Genomic DNA, 22,433 nt, shown 5'->3' with positions numbered 1-22,433 from the left:
AATGATACATTTCACATTCTATAAAACTTATTTTAACAGTCTGATTGTAGTGCACTTCTACATTTTGTATATGTTACAGTAATTCCTTTTCCTATCTGCATTTCTCAGGGATAGTTTCATCAATCAATGGCCATCCCAAGAACTCAAGAAGGAATCAACGAATGAGGCTGCAGAAGTAAGTTTCTGACTTTGTGCAAAGCAAAACTAGAGGTTGATGTTTTAAATGTGTGAATCACAGCACAGTCCACAAAGACCAGATTGCATTAAAGATGTTCCAGTCATTGTTGATGTGTTTAATTATTTTAAAAAATTAAACTTAAGAACAGCCATATTTGAGGTTCATATATCTGACACTTTATCCCAAACCAAAAGTCAGGATTGTCACTGGTAATTTTGGCAAGCAGGATGTGATCAACATATTTTATCCTTGAACAACATTAGATTTGAAGGTTATAATTACTGTAGGGTTTGGCTTGGAGCTGGAATAGTGGCTTCAGTTCACTTTTACTTTAAAAGGAATAGTTTATCCCAAAAATGGTCTACGTTTATCTTAACCATCGTCATTTTTATTCCTACTATGTAAGTCAATCGTGACCAATTTTGGATGAACTATTCCTTTAAGGTTAATACTAAGGATGAAAATAGTGTTTTGTATATCAGTGTTGATCCAGGACCTACAAAACATGTTGATCCAGAAACACATCCTACTTGGCTAAACCTGCCTGAGTTTATAGCGTATGCTGTCTTTGTTTGTTGTCTGTCAGTCATTCATTGTGAATATCCCTCCAATTTCATCTTTTCTTTTTTCATACTTTTCCATGCCTCATATAATTTATGCCCTAGGTTTCATCATCTGAGGAAGACAATCAAGCTCAGTGTCATCTTTCAGACTATGAAAGTAGTAGTCCCTCTCCATCACCTGTGGGTTTAAGCAGTCTATCAGAATTAAACCAACAGTCAACAGAGTCATCTCAAAATGTGTTTAATTTCAGTCACGTATCTATTGCCAGATATTCGTCAGGGGAAAATTCAGTTGTTTTGTCAACAGTAGAACCTGACCAAATAGTACCCGACCTCTTAAAACACACTTCACCAGACAGTGAAGTTGAAGAATCTCAACTTCAAGAAACAAACCGTCTGGATGACATTTCTGTGGATATGGATCAAGTATCCCCTGTTTACGAAAAAAGTGATTTAGAAAGTAATGAAAAGACAGAACTATTTAAATCCAGTGAAACTTCAGACACCCCTGAGCCATCTCCAGGCCATGAAAGCAGAGCATCTGAAAGTGACAAATTGGTTTCTGAGAGCAGTCAAATGTCTGGCCAAGATAAAAACTGTTCATTTTCCCTTCATGGTCTTGCTTGTACCATAAAGGAGTCTGGTGACAATTTCTCACACAGGACTGAAACGAGTCAAGAAGTTTCAAGAGTGACTCCAGACCTTATAAAGTCCTCTCCAAAATCTGATCAGGTGTTTTTCTCCAAAGAAAATTTCAGTGATTTAGAGACCTCAGCATTATTGCAAAGCTCTGAGGCAGAACACCAAGATGTTGCTGAAAGGTCCCCTAGAATTGACTCTGGATCACTGCAGTCATCTCCCCATCATGAGATTACAACTTTAAATGAAGATCATTCTGAATCCATTAGCTTTTCACCGCAACCCTCAGAGAACATTTTTACCAAAGTTGATTTTATGATAGAGCAACAAATGGAGTCCCATGAACTTGAGGTCTCATACTGGCAACTTTTGGATTGTCCAGGACAGCAAACGGAAAGCTTGGGCGAATTTTGTAATGAGGAAGGAGATAAATATTGTCCTGAGCAGAAACATGAAGAATTAGAGTTAACACGTGAGCCTCTTAAAGAAGAAACTCATGGCTTTAGAAATGAACTGTTGTCCCAATCGGAGACTGACTCGGACACATGGATTCAATCAGAGAAATCACTGCTGAGTGAAAAGTCTCCTCTCTTAAGCTCTGACATCAGTCCACAAACACCAGAAACTGTCATTACTTGTCAACATTTTGACTTTGGGGAGCAGTCTTCTGAACTCAGATCAGCAGGTATTGAAAAAGCGGTTTCAGAAGACTTTGAAAGTTCAAAGCGGCCACAGTCAGAGTCATTTTTGTCTTGTGCAACCTTTCAGCAGTTAGAAAAGCATTTTGGTCGTAGTCTGTCTGACTCATCCCAACCCTTGGTGAACATGAATCCAGCATTTGAGGAAACTTTTTCCCAGGAGACAATATTTGCTGACAAAAAAAAAATTGACCAATGTCTTTCCGTGTCTTCAGAACCCTTGGAACTCAGTCTTTATATAAATTCAGAGCTCAAGGAACCAGTTTCTCATGATGACGCTGGCAAGTCATCCAAACATTTAGAAGAAAAACATTTTGGTTGTCTTTCTTTGTCATCTGAACTCTTGGAAGACTCTTTAAACATGAAACCAGTTCTTGAGGAACCTTCCCAGGAGGTAGTAGTGGAGTCACCGTTCTCTCAAGTTGACAATAGTAACGTTACAAAAGCCAAAAGTTCAAAACGACCACTGTCTGAATCATCTGTTTCCTCAACCTCCATAGAATCAGAAGTGAAACATTCTGGCCGTTGTCTGTCTGAATCTTCTGAACCCATGGTTCCCAGTCTCACCAGTCCTAACAATCTATTGTTTGAGGAAATTCAGAAAACAGTTCAAGAAGAGAACCCATTGTCTGATCAACCAGCCATTTCAGAGGTGGATCTTTTACCCATTTTTGGAGTTGAAAGTGAAAAACATCATCTTGATGTATCTCAAGGGGAAAAACAATCAGTCATTGAAGAATCAAAAGAATCACCAGAAGATACTATATTACAACATGAGTTGACTGAAAACAAGGAACTAGAGGTGGGCACAGAGATACATTCCATCACTGACATACCAAAGCCTTGCAAAGATTTAACACCAAAACCCAAAGACTTACAAAGTGTTGATCAACATGACGGCTCTGATCTTGAGACATTCTTCGACTGTAAGCAGAACATCTCAGACTATTCTGAACAAGAGGAAGATGACCCTTGGAAAGATACAATAGCCCTCAGTAACAAAGTCATGAAGTCTAATGTCTGTGAACTAAAACAATTAGATGATAGAAGTCCCTCAGCGTATGTGCCATCTGATAAGAGCCCTCGCTGGTCTATCAACTCTTCAGATGGTGAAGATTTTGAGGATACTACCATCATCCAGGAACCCAACGATGATGCCCATGAAAAAGATGTCTACTTCGCAAGTCAGGGGGGAAATCTGGACTCTGCTTTGCAAAATCCTCAGGAGCTTCCTCTTCGAGGAGGGAATGAGTATAATGATGATGAATGCATTGGTCTGAGGAGGGTAAGAGTCCTAAGCATGACCTCCCCTCCCCCATCATTCACTAAGCCACCCTGTTTTATTTCCGGCTGATTGAGTTTGCTCTACAGTATAGGGATGGTGTTGGATTGAACTATTTTGATTGATTCCTGTCAACTAACCTTAAGAATTCATCTATAATAAAGCAAACATTTTTAAAGATGGTCGTGTCACATTTACAGCTTAACCCCAATGTAATTGGTTCACGTTGTTTGTTGTAAGGGCTTGTGGGTGCTGCTGCATGTTTTTCATTGATTGAAATTGCACAAAATTAGGAAAGTGGAAGATAACAATAACTGCTTCATACTTTACATAATAACGATCATTTTAATAAAAAGGAAATATAGTGCATGATTTCAAGTATACAAAATTGTATCTTCATGGCAAGTTCTGTATGACTAAATGTTTTATCTTACACCCTGTATGTTTTAGTTTTATACCGTTGATATAAAACATAACTTTTCACACATAATGCTTGATTAGGAGATTGATGAGGCGTTAGGTGTGCTGTCAGATAGCTCTGACGAAGATATGCTGACCACCACAGTGGTGCGAAGGAGAGTCATTATTCAGGTACAGACATTTATAACTGGGATGTCAGAAGTGTGTCTGGCCGTTGGTTGCTCCATGTTGGAGGTTCAGTGTGAGTTTTTCTACCAAATGTAGTGCACATGACTATAATTTTGGCTCCCAAAGCCTGTTGACTAACTCAGACTCTTGCACGATAGTCTCTCGTTGATCTGTAGTACCTCCAAATGGTCATTAGTGCTTTTTTAATGAAAATGTATACACACTCAAAAATGCTGGGTTATTTTCAACCCATGCTTGGGTCAACAAAGAGATAAACCAACCGTTGGGTTAAATTAAGAAAATGGCCATATCATATTTGAACCAACCCAGTATTTTGAGTGCAACAATCTGAGATTTTGTATATAAATACAAAATTCTACAAAATATTTTTATTATAGATCAATTAGAGACCAACTGGACGGCTGTTTTTAGGTGTTCCATTCCCATTTGAAGTTGGCTTTTGGAATTTTTTGACACTGAAACTATAAAACCCTGCATTTTCAGCTATGGCTTAAGCTCCCTGCTCCTCAATTGTTGGTAGAATTTGTCCATTTTTACTAATACAAAGCAGTTACTACAAGTGGGCTGAGAATATGATCTGTGCTATTACAATTAGAGTTTAAATGAAACATTTAATCCCAGAGTGTCATAAAATGGACAATTTCTACATATTATTGTAATAATCTTTTCAACAATTATTTCTACTTATTCCTCTTTTGCTAACCCGTACCTTTACCCAAGTCCAGGGGAAGCTGTCATATGGAGAATGTTGCTTAAGCAGGTGACATGTGTTGATTGTTTGTTTGATTTCTTTAACAGGGTGATGATGTTCCAGATATTCCTCCACAATCTGTAACAGAAGAGCAATATACAGATGCACAGGGAAACCTGGTAGTGAAGAAGGTACATATATCCGTCTTTTGCCAATTTTATACCTACTGACATGGCATTATTTACTTTCCTCTGGAAAAATCTCACTTGCATTTGAAAATATAAACTATTGCTTTTCATAAACTATACAATTCGGATATATTACACAATACATTATGAATTATGAAACATACTACCAGATCTATTCACAAAGAATCATATTATACTACTTTACATAAATAAACAATAAAACGTGTTTTCCCCTCTCTGTTACCTGTTCAGGTGACAAGGAAGGTGATTCGCCGTTGTGTCTCATCTGACGGGGTTGAGAAAGAGCAGGTGAGGGTGGAGGGATCTGAACAACAGCCTGTCATTGTGGAACAGGGGGACGGATACTCCAGAGTGATAAAGAGGACAGTACTTAAGAGTGAAGGGCATCAGACAGAGGTGTGTGATTGAGTTGATTTACATCTTTATGTCAAAAAAGTACAGATTGCTTTAGTTTGTCTTTGTGTCTGGTCTTAACTGTTTAAATGATGCATTAACAGGGATGAATGATGATATTCTATTGCTTAGTTTTGGAATACTACAAGCTGTTGTTCAGTTTTAAAGTCTTGTCATTCCTGACGCAGAGCCAACGTGCTGACTAGTGTTTGAAATAGTTGACTATTTAAACCCATGTAAAATGCTGCTGCTTATGATGAACAAGATCATTCGTTTATCATTTAATCAATTACACTAAATCAACCTAATCTAAATATAATTTCTTAAACTAAATGAATACAATGAAAATGTGGGAGTAGTTTTGAAAACACATTTTACTAAATCATTTCAGGTGACTTTCCACGAGAGGGCTGGTATGTCTTCTTTAAAGGAGGAATCGGCTGGTGGTCCGGAGGTCAGAAAGGTGGTCCAGACGACAGTGGTACACGGAGAACGTCTGGAAAAGCACGAGGGTGATTCCGTTCTCGCCGCAGACCTGCCCTCTGCTCGGGATGACTTCAGCCAGGTGAGCGGCCAATCACAGCAGACAGTACTGTACATCCTTACAACATCATTATTGAAGATTATTGTTGTTATGATAGGAAAATTACCCCATTACATACAAACATTGTAATGTCCGTGCCACAAAATGTTTCATAAACACTTTTTACTAATGCTTAGATGAAAACAGATCCTAACTCAAGTCATTTGTTGATTGCACACTTCACCTGTTGAATGTAATTCTTCCACTTTATAATGTTGTTTGCTTAAACGTACAATAAAGATTGAGTTTTATTTCTAGCTTCGGTTTCCCAATGACCAGCCATATCTTGCAATCTAAATTAACTAACACAGAATTGACCTTTTCCATGATACCCTGTCCTAAAACGGTCTAACACATGCCAGTAGGATTCATTCAGTGTCACAGTCTCTGCCTCATTCCCTCAGGCTCTAGGCTACTTTGGGGGCTTTAAGAAGGTTTCAATCCCCCATGTGATAGAGCAGGAAATACAGCAACCTGATGGATCTGTTATCAGGAGGTTTGGGAGACAGGCATGCTGTGTGTGTGTGTGTGTTTGCAAAGTCATGTCTGCATAATTACTTATAGTGCCTGAAACTTCATGTTTTGCAAATTACCAGAGATATTGTATTATGGGAATTTAGTGGTGACGTGTGCACTTGCTAACAGAGCATGTGTTTACACTTTATTTATCTCGAATTGACTCACGATGTCCCTACTGTACATATCGATGGAGTGTCTATTCTTTCAGTCTTGTAACTTCTTACCTAAAAGAACCGTAATCTTTGGTACCGTGGTTGTATCATGGTATTCCAAGTACCTCAGTAGAGTAAATTTGATTAAGAATTACCATGGTAAATTTCAATATTGTAAAGGCATTAAAACACGATCTTGATTTCTGTCCCAATCTGTTTTTTCCCTACAGGACGAGGATGAAGAAGTCTAGGACCAGGAGGAGGTCAACAGTGAGAGATGCTGGGGGACCAAAGTGAGTGTGCGTGGAGCAGATAGACGATCGTTCCGAGCACCATGACAACCTACAGCATCACCTCCATCACTTCATTCACCACTATTGTGCCCAAAACGACAGAGAGGAAGAATGAGAGGACGCAGAAGAGATGACGTGATAAATTCCTCCCCTTCATTTTCCTCTCCCAATATTCTATCCCTCTAATCTCTGCTATGCACCATGCTCATGCAATCCCAGAATGCACTTCGCTCCTGCCTCTAACAGTCTTCCTGCCCGGTCAAACCGGACGTTCGGCCTATTTCAGTAAATGGACAGTATTGTCTTTTTATTCCCTTCCTTGTACTCTGTGACCAAAGGGTGTTCTTTCCTTTCGAAGTAGTTTTGAAATCCCTCCTTTCTCTTGAAAAATAAGTAGCTATAGTGAATGCAAAAATCTAAAAAACAATCACAAAGGTTTTAATCCAACAGTTCTCTCATAAATCTTGTTGTTCATACTCAAAGCATTTAAGCTTGAAGCTAAAAAAAGCAGTTCTTGAACTTCAATATCATCACATTATATCGCCACATCAAGACTTGCTCTGTTGATCTCAACAGTTGAGGTCTTTGCCTTCTTTATCAGCTGTTGGGGTATCGTGCGTCTGTGTAATATGTCCATTGAGAGTATATATAATATGCATTTTTAAAATGACAGCAGAGCACATTAGCCACCTGTAAGGATATTATCAGGCATGCTTAGCTGGCAGCATTCACTTACAGTACTAATGTCTTTCTATTGTTAGACAACTGTCGATTTTCTCTCTATCTTTTCTCTCACTTCACTTTGTGTGCGTCTGTGATCTGTAGCAACCCTCACCATAATCATCATTGGAGACATTTCAACAGCTTTTTGTTATAATACAGTAGGTCACATGAGCAGATGCTTACGGTTTTAAATTCAGGCAGTTTTAAGAGGGATTTCGGATGTTGGTTTGGAATTGTTTTGGAGTTTACTGAAATGATGCTTTATATGTTCTTTATGTGCGTGTGTGTGAATGTGAAAAGGGTTTGTGTATGATTTGTTTAGAAATTTATATTAGTTTCACTGTTGTGTATATATTGCTCAATGTCAGTTTTAAGGAGGTATTTGTGATGACGAATGTTTTCATATTGGGTTGGTTTTGGAAGTGAGTTTTTAAAAAGACTGGTATAGTTATGCAAAATGTGTGAAACGGAATGAAAAAAATGAAAGATCGAATCTGTGCATTTACTATTGACATGCCCTTCACCGAATCACGAGTTGGCTTCATTTGAAACTGCTGAAAGAGAGTTTGTGATATCGTTTTTAGTTTTTCTGAGAGCAGCTGTGTTAGAAGAGGTTATCATTTAGTGCTGATCTCAGGCCAGCTCACATGCATGTCCATGCATTTTCCCTTATAATAGTTAATAGAATTCGGGTTTGGGAAACTGGCCCTGGAACGGCACTGAAAGTCATCCTCAACCAGGTTGAACACAGCTACTACTTTCACTGTGACTGGCCCACGTTTGATTTACTGAATCTGCATTCTGTGTCTGTGGAAATAAGAATATGCATATAGTACATATATATATATATCTATCTATCCATAAAGGCATGTATTAGTTTACTATATAACTTTAAAAAAAGACATTTAAACACTATACAATGGCTGCAGTGTGTGTATATGGCTGAACGAGAATAAAAGTGTATAAGTGTCATAACCTTTATGTGATGGTTGTTTTTCCTTGTTTGCTTTGGTGCAATGTTGACAACAATTTTGTGGGATAGTTCAACGTCTGCAGAACACAAAAGAAGATATTTTGAATTATGTTGGTACTAGTCAACATTGGACCCTATTGACATCCATTGTACGCACACAAAAGCACAGAGACATTTCTTAAAATGTTTTCTTTTGTCTCACACAGAACCTAGCCCTGTGTGATAGGGTGATGATACACAGAATAACAACATCATATATTCAGTACATATCACCTTTATTGTATTTTTCATTAAATATGCTGATTTGCTAGAGCCACCATGAAAACAAATTATGTCATTTACAAGTTTATATTGGCTTTGAAGTTTCTGTTGGTATCATCAGAATTTTTTTTTTTAAATAAAAATAAAAAAGTTAAATAGGATTTTTCCATTTCAGAAATGTAGGTTTAGTGAAAAATCTGAGTATATGTTAATCCTGAAATATGGGAAACGTTAGGTAGGCCTATGAGCCAAGTAAGGGTTCTTTTCAGAGGTCGGACCTTTGGGGAACTGGGAGCAGCTTTATGATTTCAGATGCCAGTAAATGTTTTGTGATAGATTGTACGGATGTTTGTGCTTCTGTCATAATATTCAAAGTTTATGTCATATATAGATGACAGACGCGGACGACAGGGAGGAAAAAATTTACAGAATACAGATAAACTGACAACATACACCAGAGGTGGGACCAATGCATTGCTTTCAAGTCCCAACAAAGTCCAGAGTCAAGAGAGGCGAGTCCAAGTGGAGTTGCAAGTCCTGAGCTTTAACCCCCTGAGCAAAGGTGTCCAAAAGACGTCTTTGTTATGCCTTTGGTGATGTTGAAAAGACGTCCCTTGAGGGGCCAAAAGAGAAAGGTTTTTCTACATCTTTTTCGATTGGTTTGGAGCAATGGTAACTTGCGCTACACGGCGCTCCAGAGCAGGTTTTATTCTGGGTTAAAGATTGCGAACCAAATCTGGAACAATCAGCTTATCAAATTATCATGAAAATGTATGTTGAAAGTGAACAATTCCTTTAAAACGGAGAATGGAGGTTGTGTTGTTTGGTATCTGAACATATAAGTTTTTGACAAAAGTCAGAGCGACTACAAGAGCTAGGACAAAAAAAAGAGGTTCTGTGACAAATAATCGCATAGAAAACTAGTTTGATATCTTTATATAGTATTTAAGGTTTAGTGTAGTCTGTTAACCTTTCATATTTATAATCATTGTTTTTATATATTTCGCAGTGGATGATGTAGAAGGAAAATTCTTGGACAAATGGACAAACATCCATTTTCTCACGCTGGGCCGCACCCATTATTTTTCCTGTGCTGTGTGTTCAATTATGTGAAATTACTTGTTTGACAACTGTTTTGAAATGATAGAAACATCCGACAGTATTCACGGATGCAAACGACAAAATGCTGATTTAGATTAGGTAACTGTATAGTCTGTGCTTAAATTTAAAGGGAAAGTTCAGCTAAAATTCGAAGTATTGAAATGATCAAATGTTGACAATCACAATACACTTGTAATCAGGGGCGTAATTTCACAGGGCACAAGGGGGACATATCCCCTCCACTTTTCAAAATCCACTTCGTGTCCCCCCCTTTCAAATTAGTTTGTTATGATTTTTAACCACACGCCGTCATCGCCATGGAGAAGTAGGAAACAAAATCTTGCGCTATGCGTTTCTTTCCCAAAACTCAAAAAAACAGCTTAACGTACCTAAACAACATCCACGGAAAACCAAATTAAATCAATTTAGTTTATCACTGATATCAAACATAAACATGATAATAGAAATGTTTCTCAGGTTGTCGCTGCCTTGAGCCAAGTTATGTGTTTCTTTTAAATAAACATTGAATTTTTGACTGTTTTACACTACCCAAAACAAAAAGGTGTCACAAAACCATTTTTATAGAGTACCCTTTAAGTGCATTTACACTATTCGCAATATCCCACCCCGTCCTCACATTAAATTGTAAGGTTAGGCTGCGACATATCATATAGAATATTGAATTGTATATTATAGAAATATAAGAAATTCCTCCATGATATCCAACTCTGTAGCCAGAATTTGTCTCTACTGTATATGAGTCCTGTATCTCTGTCTATAAGCACAGACTGTGCACTTCTGAAACTAAAGGGCGGCTTCATTGCCCTATTCAATGAAATATGGAGGTGTTATAAAAAAATGATATAAATAAAATAAATGACAATGACCCAAATTAATTTAATCATTTAAATTGACTAACAGGAATTAATAAACGTTCATAAAAATGAATTTTCATTTTCTGGTACCTCCTCCCCTCTTTGACGTTATACAACAAAAGTGAAACTATGCCTAAACAGACTTAAATTACATTGTTGAAACGCTGAGGGTTTTATTGATGCAGCACTGCTGAGGAGGTAGGTTTGTTGTCTTGTTGTGCTTATATTGGTATCTATAGTATTGTAACTGTCTAAAATACAGGTGTTAGACTTATTCAATTATGTATATATTTATTTATTTATTGGAAAAACAAAAAGATCACCATATTGAAGGCATGGGCAAAACTAACAAATATATTTCAATATTTATCCAAAGGTGTATTTATCCAACATTGAGAAGCAGAATGGCATCTTGGTCTGGGAATCCATTTGATCCTTGTTTGATAAACCTTGAATATTACTTGGGCCTTCAACCAATATGCTATCAAGGCCAAAATTCCTACATAATGTATCATGGCACTACATGGACAAATGCAATTAGGATCATGAATGAAGGTTTCAGGCGTTCCACCTTTGGCATGCTGGGACCTGGTGTCTATGTTACCAGAAGCTTTGAGAAAGCATCCCGTTATCCTATACAGTCATATGGTGAGCCGCTAGCTGTCCTCAAACTTTGTGTAAGAGTGGGCAAGGTGAAGAAGATTACTTATAAGGGTCATCCTTATATGCCATCATATGACACAGCGTGGGTTCCTCCCAATTGTGGAATGGTACCCAGTGGCCTAGAGGAGGATTGTGTTTATGATCCATGTCGTATAAAAGTGTTGGACATCATTTCAAACAACAGGCTTTGGTAGAATCTTGATTCAGAATTTAACAGATCCTCTGTAAACACCACAGTGTTGTAAAAATCAGGGAATGTCACTTCAGGAGTTGATGACGATTAAACAATGCGTTTGATTTATTTTAAAAAACATAAGTTTATGATAATCACGTTGTTCATTTATTTACACAAATCAAGTGCAATGCAAGGGCAAGTATTTCCAGTTTAAAAAATACGGTGTAACTGGAGTTTTAGAGCTTCAGGATTTATGACACACACTGGTTTCTTTTGAAAGCAATCCACGGAACTTTGTTATCGCCAAAACTGTTTCAAAATATACGCTTAAACTGGAGAAACAGGACAGAACAGGTTTTGCAATACCTACAGCATTTACTGTAAACGGGCGGAACCAGACGTTGTAGACATTGGGGGCTTAGCCCAAAAGAATGGGCATGGTCCCCCAAGGACAATATTTTTTCCCCGTCTATGGCAGCTTTATTACCATTTTTGTACCAAATTGTTGTTTGTATTATCATTTTGAAACCATAACAAAACAAATGATCACAATGACATTTCCTCTTATGTCTGCAGTGGGCCTGTTACTATGAAGTTACATAAGAAAGGTTGTTAGGAATTTGGAATAAACAGCATCACTAATATAATAATATCTTGAAGTAGTTTTCATCTCTGAATCTTACCATTTAACATTTTTATTGTAAAAAATTTGGTTTTTGTGTCTGCCTTGTTACGTCTCATTCACACGCTGGAATTCACGCATGGTTTCTGTTACGCGCCCGCCTGCCGATTGGCTGAAGTTCGGTATTCTACAGTCTGATTGGCAGACATTCTGCTTGGCCGCTGTCATTTGATTGGCTGGAGTTGCGTAAACTCTGTCTTTCTCATTTGATTGGTCAACTTTTTTACATTTTACATTGAATGCTGCCACCCAGCATATTGAATGATAGATTCGGGGCTTTAGAAAAATCATTCGTGGCTTGAGCCCCAAAAGCAAGCCGGCACATTGAACACATTGAAAATGAAAAAAATGTCAAACATAAACAGACAGTTCAATATATTCTGAGCATTTTTATGTCAGATCCATAACTCAAAATGTCAAACTGTGCATTTACTTTTCACATGCCCTTTATGACTCAGCGAATCACAAGTTGGCTTCATTTGAAATGGCTGAAAATGAGTTTACTACTGTATGTAATAATTGTAGTAATTTATTTTGAATGCAGTAAGAAGAGGTTGTCCTTTTGTGCTTGTCTCAGGCAAGCTCAGATGCCGATGCATTTTTCCTAATAGTAGTTAAAAGAATTCGGGTGTATACGTATATGTTGCAATGTTAACTATGTTGTGTGATAGTTCAACCAAATATGTAATGGGAACCTTAGTGGATTCCTTTCTTCTGCATAACACAAAAGAAGATATTTTGAAGAACATAGTAACCAAACAACATTGGCCCCCATTGACTTCCATTGTATAGACACTGAACGTTTTTAAAATATTTTCTTTTGTGTTCCACGGGTGAGTCGTATGCAGATTTTAAACCGTATGGCAAATGATGACACTTTTATGAATTATTCCTTTAAAGAAACAACACCTAGCCGTGTGCAAAACAGCAATAATACACAAAATAGGATAACAACATCATTCAGTACATATGACACCTTTATTGTAATCTTCATTAAATATGTTGATTTGCTAGCGCCACCATGGCAACAAATTATGTAATTCGCACCCTCATATTGGCTTTGAGGTTTCTGTAAGGATCATCAGAGGAAACGTCTTTAAAAGAGAAAGGAAATGGAAACAGAAAGAAGTATATGGCATTGGCATAGTCCAGAAATGGTGAGGTTTATCCTCAAGGAAGACCGTTCTGACATCACCCTCTATGACATCATCTTCCAATTTAGTGGCGCACAGACACGATGTCGCCACTGAGGGCAGTGTGCATGCTTGAAAATCAGCCCTGGCCTGCTCTTCTTGCCATTGGCAAAACAAACGTCAGGATAAATAAAAAGCACAAATATACCTGAAAAATGATACATGTAGTTTCTCATAAGCTACTTACTGTATATTTCTTTTCTCATACAGCCATGATATAAAGTCAAAAGATAATAGTTACACAGCCACTCATTATAGGAAAATTAAGCTACGTAGATCTGAAGGTAGGGTGATAGTCTTAGATATGTCGGGTCATAATGATAATTGCCACTCTCATCATTACCGTAACAGATCTGATAAAAATAAAACAAACATTTTGATAAGGAAACCATTACACAATGTAAGAATAAAGAAAACACAAAATCAAGATCATTCAAAAAAAATGAGTCCTCCATGCATTACCCACTGCTTGTCACTTTGATGTTGCTACATTCTCTTTGATATCTGTTTTTTCTCATATTCTATGACATAAAGGTAAACAAACAGTCCATATTAGTATTTTGCAATTCTCATAAATCAAATAAATTGGAATCATTAAGGAGCCGAACATTTGAAGCTAGCGAATATAAACAAAGCTCTTCAACAGCGTTTCCTAAAATGTTTTCATTTTGCTGTAAGCCAGAATTTAAAGTACGTATTTTTAAAATATTTTTTTTATTTTAGCGTTTTTTATCTGAACGATCACAACATATGTACATCACCAGAACGATAGCAAGCTCAATATTAACATTCTTATCTTTCAAAATTGTATATATTGCACACACATAGACATAAAAATACAGTACAGACTTGGGGAAAGGTGATTCTCTTTACATATCTATACATTTAAAATGCATACCAAAACGGCTTAAGAAAAGAAACAGAAAATAAAATGTTAAAAATACACTCCTTTTATTAATGTCCATATATGCGAATGGCCCACGGTGTAGGTGATGACCTCTAACAAAACGTTTCAACTCTCTGGTCTATGTGCGCCTCGACGAGAAAGGGAGACGGGCGTGGTGGTAGGGAAGTGGGTGGGCTTAGTAGACACGCCTCCAGCTTGATTGACAGACAGTTGGGTGATGGTTACTTCTCGACAGGGGAAACTGAAGCTTAATATTTCATTAACTACAAACAGAAAAACAAACATCAACTCTGAAATAGGAATGTCACTAAATTATCATTTATTTCTGCATCTCAGTACGGATGCACAACGGGTCTTACTTGATGGGCACGCTGGGGGCTCCGGAGCGATGGAAGTGAATGTTCAGCCACTTTCCATCACGGCGGTGCCACACACGGGTCTCTTCTGACTGCATGGTGCGCGGCATCCCGCTCGCGTCCATGTACTGAGTCAGACGGATGTAGGCAATGCACGCCGCGTCCTCGCCGATCAGGTGCACGTGGGGGTTCAGCAGGATAGTGTGTACAGGTTTATTACCTTTAGACAATGCTGAGGGAGATATAAAGAATGCATGATTAGTGGGTGTCAAGATTTCAGTCATCAAAATATCAAATTGTTCTAGTATATTTTATTTTGATGCAAAGATTGATCAGTGTACTGAATTTTGTGGTTTAAAAAATAAAAGATTTAATATAATAAAAAGAATATATATTTTTATATTTAAAAATAGTTAAAAAAAATCGCTGTATATTTACATGAAATTCTTATGTATAAAAGAAAACTGCCATTTATATTTGTGAAATTGCCATACAGTAAATAAAAGAAAATGTTTTTTAAATGTCACCGTTGTTCAGAAGAGCAGTGCTTGTGCCTAGGATGAGGGAGGCACAAATTATATAATTTAATATGAAAGTACCGTGAAGTTTGAGTTAGACACATGTTTTTGTTCAATGTGATAGTTTTTATTTGTTTACTTTATGTATTATTTACTTATTAAATACATTTAGTATTTGTTATAATATTAAGTAGAATTGACTTTATTCTATTTAGTAAGTTGTACTTGAATTATAGCAGCAGCTTTTTTACAAGGATTGTTGCAAGGATTTTATTTCTATTTAAGTAAATTATATACGTTATTTTTGTTTGGTGAATATTCAAACTATACGCAAAGCCTTGCCATCACGTCCGGGAAATATTTCCGTAAATTTGAGTGAAATCCCAGATAATCCCGTGCGAGTAGGGCTATATATGTCCATACAATTTCCATATTTAAAAACTGACATATAGGCCTATTTTTATGACTTTTTTGCCATTTAATTGACATAAATAGAAAAACACTGTCATATATTTAAATCCTCATATATAAAAAAATGGCATATATTTCCATCCAATTCCCATATATATAAAAAGCCATATATTAACTTGAAATTTACTACCAGTTTTTCCATGACTGTGGAACAATGGCTAGTTTTTAACACAAAAAAATCAGTATTGACCTACATACCATTATCAAAGTAGAACCTGTGGAAATCATGTCCCTCCACCAAATTTCCCAGTGCCTCTGGCTCAAAGGAAGTTAAACCAGGATCACAAATCTTTCTGTGGAAAAAAGGCCAAAGTGATTTTAGAAACTAGCGCTGCATTGTGTGGACATGGTTGTAATATGGTCATAAAACTATGTGTGAATTTTCCTCTGGTCCTCTATCTGTCAATCAAAAGCTGTTATTTAGTGAGCCTTGCTTCTATTTATAGATGGAGCACCTGTTGTGAAAAGGACAGGTGACCATTAGGTATAATCTCAGTAATCAAAGGAAAAATAAAGCAGTGCGTCATTGTTCCTAAGAGGCACTGTTGTTGTCATGGAGACGGGTCGGTGCGTTCACTCACGCGTAAGCCTCAAAGTCGCCGTTGTTGATGGACTCGATCAACTGCTCGGTCACCTTTATGATCTCCTGCTTTCGAGCTGAAACACACAGAGAGTCTAGGGTGTGAGTGGGCTGTCCTCGCAGCATGAGAATCCAAATGATTCATCATCAGAAGCCAACTCAACATTTTAGGTGTCTAAATATAAAACCTCTGTTTGGAAGCACAAGACCAATATAAAGTTTACATGTCTGCCTTTAATGTTATTAGTTGACTTTAGGGCTGGGTGATATATGAGCTATGATATTTTTGCAGTTACCTATATCAGCTAAAAATGTGTTAGAATCTCATTTTATCCAATTAAAATTCAATAAAGTAACAAACAAACAAACTCAATAAAATATATGAAGTAAAAAATGTACTGTATGTATAAATCAACTAGGACTGTCAAATCGATTAATCAAATTATCGTGTTGTGTTTATTTATGTATGTAGTTATATTTTAATATTTTAAAATGATTAAACTTCTTTCAGTGGGACATTCAGTAATATTGTTTAAAAATGTAACTGTTGATTTCTTCATGTAAAGGTACCGTAACAATTATATATATACTGTATATATAAAATGTTTAAATATAAATATGTTTCACATATTTTGTAAATATATACATGTATGTTTGTGTTTTTATTAGGGCTGTGAATAGATACATTTTTAAATCGCACACGTATATTAAAATTAAACATACACTACTTATTTTGATTAACATGTTTATTTTAGAACTGTCAATTGATAAAAAAAATGACTAACTAATCACACAAAGCTCTAATAATTTCACATTATCTCCAAATTAATGTAGAAACAACACATGTCTTTAACAGCATCATTTAACAAATGAAATCCAACATTCTAATATTGTTGGCTTTGCAACTGATGTCTTTATTAAATATAAAATAAATTCTACTAATAAAACCCATTAAAATAAGTCTAACAGGGAGAAAATAAACGTCTAAGAATGCGGCCCTCTATAAGAGCTGCCACTCTAAGCAGGTCTAAAATGCCCTATTTTAACTTTTAAGACTGTGCTTGTGAAAATATAGACAAAATGTGCTTTCCGGCATAATCTTGTGTGTTTTTCTTAATTCAAGCACAAAAGAGAAGTTAATACTGGTGTGCTGTCTGACAGATTCTGACGCAGCCTTAAGCCCATGTGTACACCAAACGGGCGCGACCAAAGCTGTTGCGTTGAGCCGTGTTTCACCGCCAGAAGCTGTATATCTACACTAGACGTGTCTATACAACAGAAATGATGACAGAATAAACGGATGTTGCATTAATGGCTTTTAATATTTTTTAAGCGGTAATCTGGATAAATGTATTGCATGTGTTAACGCATTAACTCTGACAGCCCTAGTTTTTATATATACAAATAAATAGACACGGCAACCACAAACATAAAAAATTTTCCAACAGATTTTTGAATCGATTAATCTTGAATTGATTTGACAGCCCTAAAACTATTTAGATTAACTAATAACATTAAGACTAATAACATTTGTTAAAATAAACTATATATATATATATATAGTGCAGTAAATATCGGCATGCAGTATATAATTTACAAAACCCATATTTGTTTCTAATAGTAACCACAAATGAACCATGATTTTGCTACAGTAACCATAGTTTAACAATGATATTTGTAGTAAAAATATGGTAATACAGATGACAATCATTTGCAAAAAACCCTCGATCAAAAAAAAGCTAACATCATATTTCAGATCTCCCAGTTCATTACGTTGAGTTTCAGAATGAGCAGTGTTTACTGGTAGAAAATCGCAGGCAACACGTTCATTCAAAGTATTAAAGTTTAAATTTACCTTTATTGATAACTTGGCAAGCTAAGGGACAGCAAAGAGACGGCTCATAATTGGTCAAAAAGGCAATTTCTTATGAAAGCACCAAATCAAACTAGTGCAATGTATCTACTTCTACTGACGATGACATAATAACTCCAGCCCACCGGGCAAAAATACGTTAAATGTACTTTGTACTTTTAATATTTAACATTTCATTTAATGTGAATTATTAATTCTATCATTAAATCACACATTCTCCCGCACTGGCTCTGTGGCGTCTGCAAAATTAATAAAGGAAAAGAAAAAAAAGAAAAGAAAGTTTTCTAGCTGATGTTTTTTGCCCGGAAGGCACTGAAAGACAAGTGAGATGGAAAAGGGTTTGCAGCTTTCAAATGAGAAAAAGAGGGCTTTACTTTTTCTTTAATAGCTCCTTTTCTCTTACGATGGACATGCTTCATAACATGGGATCTTTTTCAACATCATTTTGTATGGAAATTTCCAGGGTTTTCGATGACCAAAACACATGAACTAAAATGTTAAATACAATTTTACAACCTTTTTTCCACATGAATCACGACAAAACATCATTTGTCATACGGTCATGTGAATGTTAAGGCTAATTCAGACTGAAACGTGTTTGTTGGATCATTGTGGAACCGCTTTTGGTGTTTGCTGGGTCAATGTGAATGAGAATTTAGAATGTTGTTTGATGAATCAGTGTGAATAAGCTTCTAAATGTTCTCAGAAATACTGAATCTGACGTTGAAAAACAGCGTATTGTCCTTTCAATACTGGTTTGGGTGCGTTCATATTATTGAGGTTCAACAAATCCAGAGTGCTGGTTGAATATCAACAACTTTGAATATGCATAAATCAAATCTGCATTTATTGGTGAGGTTAAGGGAGGGATATCTCATGGAGCAGCAAGCACATTCAAATTCTTCTGCAGATATTTCAATAGTGGGAATGTTCGGTGCAATAAAGGATAATGAAATATGTGGTCACAGCAAAATGTCTTTATTGTAAGATAAGGTTTATTTGAATCGTATAGGGTGCAGTCGGAAGGTTGTGATGGAGAGCTTAAGGGCAAACAGATGATTTCTGTCAAAAGTGAAGAGCGCTTGGGGTTGTTCTCCCACATCGAGGGCTTTTGAAGCGGTATTTAACAGAACGTTTTGGTACTGTGTACACATTAAAACCAGTTTTCCCATTTACTTGAGCATCTTTGGTTATTTGGTTATTTGTGATTTGCTTTGAACCCATCAGGCCTTTCTGCACATGCATCACACATCTACGTCCCCCTGTCCTTCACAGATTGGAGCCCAACAGGTTTTTTGTCTATGTTTTTGAATTTACTAAAAAACTTTTTTTAATTCTATGAATTTGTGCTTTGAAAATCTCCAAAAGCACAGGCGCAAACCATGAAGAGCAGTAAGACGTAAATACGTGTTTTATAGAACAGCTGGATGGCTTAAAACTTTGAGAGCACTGATGAGGGATGAAGCTTGGAGCTGGAAAGTAAAAGAATATCCAGGGTAAATCTGAATAGTTGAGGGGGCTCTTGTTCATACAGGGGGAGTCGAAGCATTTGAGCGATGTCGGGGGAGGACGGGGTGGTTTTCTCTCTTGCCCGTCACGGACTTACGCTTCACTGAGGAGATGGGCGCCTGTTTGGGCTCGGAGTTTTGCGGGCGGCCCGCGGGTTGCCAGATTGTATTAATGCTGAGGTTTCCGAATCGTCTTGCTGTACATTGAACCAATGAGAGGAAGAAACAACAGGAGCAGGACAAACCAAAAAGAACACATTTCAAATAGCACACTCCACAGAAATACTGAAATAGACACCCGAGGAGGGGAAATAAACAAGGAATGGAGGGAAGGGGAGGATGGAGCGCTCGGCAACGGGCAGAATTTGGGAACGGGAAGTGGGGAATAAGCAAAGAAGGACGTATGTGTGATTGGGGAGAAGCGGGTGTGATAGACAAACTGAGGAGAGACAACAGCAGGTCTACAGACAGACACAAGAGAAGCGAGGAGACACTGCACTTTACCTTTGAGGTCCTCGTCCTCGATAGTAGTGTTGGCACTCTCTGTTGATTCCTGCAGAAATGATAAGAATATATGTGAGGCATTTTTTGAGATCATTCAAATATCATTTTGAGATATTTAATTTTTTGCAGCCCCTACCAACATTTGAGACAATATTTAGGTTATTATTTTTAAGTAATGCATAGATTTTATATTATTGTATTATTAATACTGTATAAAGATTGAATATTTTATATTGATAAAGATTGACATAAAAATAATAAATAAAATGATTAACATGGTACTTTCATTCCCCGTCAATTAAATATAATGTGTTTAAGTTTTCATACTAATAAATGGTTTTCAGGTTGAATGGTTAAGCTAAACCAATGCAGATATATTTATGTATTTGAATCATTACTGTAAAATAAGCTCTTTAAACTCACGCATTTAATAACAATAAGATTATATGATACTTACAGTCCAATAAAAATATGTTCCATTACCTTGTTTCTATCCACTGGATTATGGATCACGGTAGTTTGTGGCTCCTATAGAAGTGCACAGGGGGTGAGAAAATAATATTAGCAGAAAAATAAGAAGCGTGATGACATAATGCCTGATAGTGGGTACATGCAACATGCATCACAAATGGTTTGTTATTTATAAAACATACTTCATCAAAGAAGCATTATAAGACTACATCAGGGTCTATTATCTAAAACAGCAACAGATCCAACACTGATGTATTGTGTAATACTGTGATCTTTCTACATAGTCTGTGTGTTCAACAAGAGGGGATGCTGAACCTGCGCCAATGCTCTCACTGAACTCTATGAATACACCTGTATTTCAACCCTTTGTGTTCCATTTATTCTCAAATACTTCAGAAGTTGATTGATTGGTTGATAATATCCTCATACAGTGTAAATGACAAAAGCGCATTGAAATAACATTTAGCCTGTGTCAGGCATTGCATGTAATGGTGCATGGAGTGGTGCATGACGGTGAAAAAGTGTCATGGTGATGGGCGTTGCCAGGGTTTGTGTGGTTGCCAGGGTTAAGGAAATGCCATCTTAAATATACAATAAACCCACAGGATATCAATAACAAATATTGACTAATATGCAAAAAAAGTAAAACCAGCATTTGAAAAGTAGTTGAGTCAATTTTCAAATTGTATTATTTTGAAAAATAAATGTGTAAAATACACACAAAAAGGTAGGGTATTAAATCAACACATCAATAACATGTTATTTACTGTAATTATGCTTTACAGAAATTCAAATTGTAAAAATAAAATTCTATTATTTTTCTAATGTAAATTTACTATTATATACATGTGCTCGATGTATATATCATTTTTTATTTTAAATAAGTAAATCAATATAAATTCTTAGCACTTTGGATCAGATATCTACCGCAGTATGGATTAGCTCTTTGTTTTTTTTTTGGCTCATGGATATGACATCACCTCTACATCCCACACACACCCACTGACAGATATGTAATTAACGGACCTGGTGGTGTTTAGCGGGACTGAGCTGAATTGATCGTGATGTTTTGTCTAATCAGAACCAGATTACAGAAGATTACATAGGACACATTTGTAATTTGTCTAAGAACCATCATCCTCTGAGTGTGAGCCTGATAAACAGTGTGTGTGTGTGTGTCTCAGTGCGAGTGCGTCACGGTGTCGTCAGTCTGACAGAACTGCTTCTTGTGCGTACGTCTGCGTCATTACACGGGGCAAACAACGACCAACACACAGAGGGACAGCTCTGACCACATGACCCATCAAAGCAATGCTTACACAAGCCATGCACATATTTAAAATACCTGTATGCCTTTGCCAAGAAACATAATCTAAATCAGAGAGATTGGGATTTAAACAAAATGACCAAAAACAAATGGGGGAATAGCAGAATAATAGCAATGCACCGTGACTGTGAAGCCAAAACCACAAGCACTATATGGATTTATTTAGTTTGAGATGTTAGTATCGTTACGAAACATCAATAAGAAGCTGGAATTATCTGGAATTAGAGATTCAAATGGAATCAAAACACATATGCGATATGAGGGGTGAGTACAAATCATGCACAGTCTTTGAGGATTTATCATATAAAAATATAGAAGAGGATACACCGAAAGAGCCAGATGTATAAGCCTGTATATTTAAAAAAATTATATTGCTTACATTCAACATTGTTGATTAGTTGTATTCCAATTATTTTACCAAAATATTCTGAGTTATGCATTTTTTACATTAGCTACATTAGTT

At 36.6% G+C, this 22,433-nt stretch overlaps 2 protein-coding genes across 8 annotated transcripts in view; one reads left to right on the top strand and one right to left on the bottom strand.

Annotated features, from left to right (window-relative positions):
- ank2a (ankyrin 2a, neuronal) overlaps nt 1-8,505 on the top strand; it is a gene marked incomplete at its 5' end in the record, with an annotated part of 52,069 nt that extends 43,564 nt beyond the window's left edge. Inside the window, 5 exon segments of the mRNA XM_079462736.1 lie at nt 109-175; nt 4,768-4,851; nt 5,101-5,265; nt 5,654-5,827; nt 6,747-8,505. Of these exon segments, the coding sequence (XP_079318862.1) occupies nt 109-175; nt 4,768-4,851; nt 5,101-5,265; nt 5,654-5,827; nt 6,747-6,767 (511 nt within the window). The 3' untranslated portion in view covers nt 6,768-8,505.
- Nucleotides 8,506-13,223: 4,718 nt separating this feature from the next.
- Nucleotides 13,224-22,433, bottom strand: part of camk2d2 (calcium/calmodulin-dependent protein kinase (CaM kinase) II delta 2) — a gene marked incomplete at its 3' end in the record, with an annotated part of 28,413 nt that continues 19,203 nt past the window's right edge. For 3 of the 7 annotated variants that reach the window (XM_079462837.1, XM_079462840.1, XM_079462838.1), the window contains 6 exons: nt 20,656-20,700; nt 20,173-20,221; nt 16,289-16,364; nt 15,906-16,000; nt 14,722-14,950; nt 13,224-14,625 (listed from right to left, as the gene is read on the bottom strand). In XM_079462837.1, coding sequence (XP_079318963.1) covers nt 14,622-14,625; nt 14,722-14,950; nt 15,906-16,000; nt 16,289-16,364; nt 20,173-20,221; nt 20,656-20,700 — 498 coding nt within the window. Of the gene's footprint in view, nt 14,626-14,717; nt 14,951-15,905; nt 16,001-16,288; nt 16,365-18,142; nt 18,164-19,766; nt 19,866-20,172; nt 20,222-20,655; nt 20,701-22,433 lie in introns of those variants that run through there. The other 4 variants (XM_079462836.1, XM_079462839.1, XM_079462842.1 and 1 more) reach the window with 3 other exon arrangements.

This window comes from Barbatula barbatula, assembly GCF_947034865.1.
Source record: "Barbatula barbatula genome assembly, chromosome: 8".
Classification (NCBI taxonomy): Eukaryota; Metazoa; Chordata; class Actinopteri; order Cypriniformes; family Nemacheilidae; genus Barbatula; species Barbatula barbatula.
This window is presented reverse-complemented; position numbering and strand designations above follow the sequence as displayed.